A 1281-nucleotide genomic window follows, 5' to 3' on the forward strand; every position below is an offset into this window, starting at 1 on the left:
CTAAAAGTGGGCCGCAGTGCGTTACCCCAACAACAAAAAAAACTAGTCCAAAAACAAAGAGGTTGAAGTCCAGCAGAACTCAGGGGAAACACAAACAAAAAAGAATTGCTTCGGCAGGTGTTTCTTTACTCCCACGTGTCCAGCAGCACAAGAGGACTGTGAGTGAGTGTGTACATTTTACTACCTGCACGAAGAAAAAAGAAAAGGAAAGCATAGCCCTGTTGCAGGAGCCCACACATTTGCACCTCCCGCACATTTCATGCGGCCTTCGGCCTGCGCTCCCGCCCGGCAGTTGCGTCGCATCCGTGCGGCGCACAGCAGCGCGGCCGCCATCGCGTGTGTGGGCAACAAACAAAAAGGGGCAAACAAGAGGGAATAGACTCGTCACTCTTAACAGCGCGTATAGCGAGCAATCATTGGAGCAGAAAGCAAAAGCAAAAGCGACCATAGGGTGCTGGTTATTCCAGCAAAGCCCAAAGAGAAAGGAGGAGGGGAATAGACAAAAACAAAACAAAACAAACAAAAGGATATATAAATGAGGAGACCCGCTGGGACCACGGCACACACATTTTAGACGAGGGGTTACAAGTCCACACTCCCCTCTTGCATTCAGCAGAGAGCCGTCATGACCCACAGCCCCAGCAGAGCAAGCAGCCATAGCCGAGACACGCACCCACGCAGCGTGCCGTCCCCTTTTCCCTCGCTGGGCTTCACGTCAGCACTGTGCTGGGAAGCAGTGGAGCTGCTGCCAGCGGGTGGTGACGCGTCGCGTGCTTGGGGGGTTTCTTGCGCGCCAGCTGGGGCGTTTTTATTGCCCACTGCGTCGTCAACGCCCTGTGTCGCCTTCTCGGCCTCCGCAGCGGTAGGTTGAACTGTGCCATGCGGCGCAGTGCCAGGGGTGCTCTTCGTGGGAGCCTCGTCAGCATCACTGCGCACGGGAGGGCTGGCGCCTGGACCCGCTGCCGAGGTTGGGGCGGCGTCCTTCGCTTCGAGGACAGGAGGCTGCTCCGCTCCGGCGCCTTCAGGCGCACCGACCACCGCATTAGCCTCGCCTTCCTCGGCAGGGGCACTCACGCTCGACTGTGAAGGTGGCGATGGCGGCGGCAGAGGCCCCGAGACAACGTCGTCACTTCGAACTTCGCTCTCCCCCTCCTCCTGCTCCTCTGCCTTCGGCGCAGGCGGCTGTTCGGGAGATAACTTCCCGCCATCATTGGCCCCATGGCCCTCCCCTGCTTGTGGTGGTGGATGTTGCTTCTTTGCCTTGCGCCGCCGGGATGTCGT

The 1281-nt window shown here is 58.5% G+C and overlaps 1 protein-coding gene across 1 annotated transcript; it reads right to left on the minus strand.

The window, feature by feature from the left end:
- Positions 1–609: 609 nt before the first annotated feature.
- On the minus strand, positions 610–1281 carry Tco025E_06908 (trans-sialidase; the record flags this gene model as incomplete). Its single annotated transcript, XM_029373775.1, has 1 exon — positions 610–1281. A coding segment is annotated over one exon (672 nt), but the record flags the coding sequence as incomplete, so codon positions are not given.

The sequence above is a fragment of the Trypanosoma conorhini genome (assembly GCF_003719485.1).
Source record: "Trypanosoma conorhini strain 025E chromosome Unknown Tco_14.4_contig_00495, whole genome shotgun sequence".
Classification (NCBI taxonomy): Eukaryota; Euglenozoa; class Kinetoplastea; order Trypanosomatida; family Trypanosomatidae; genus Trypanosoma; species Trypanosoma conorhini.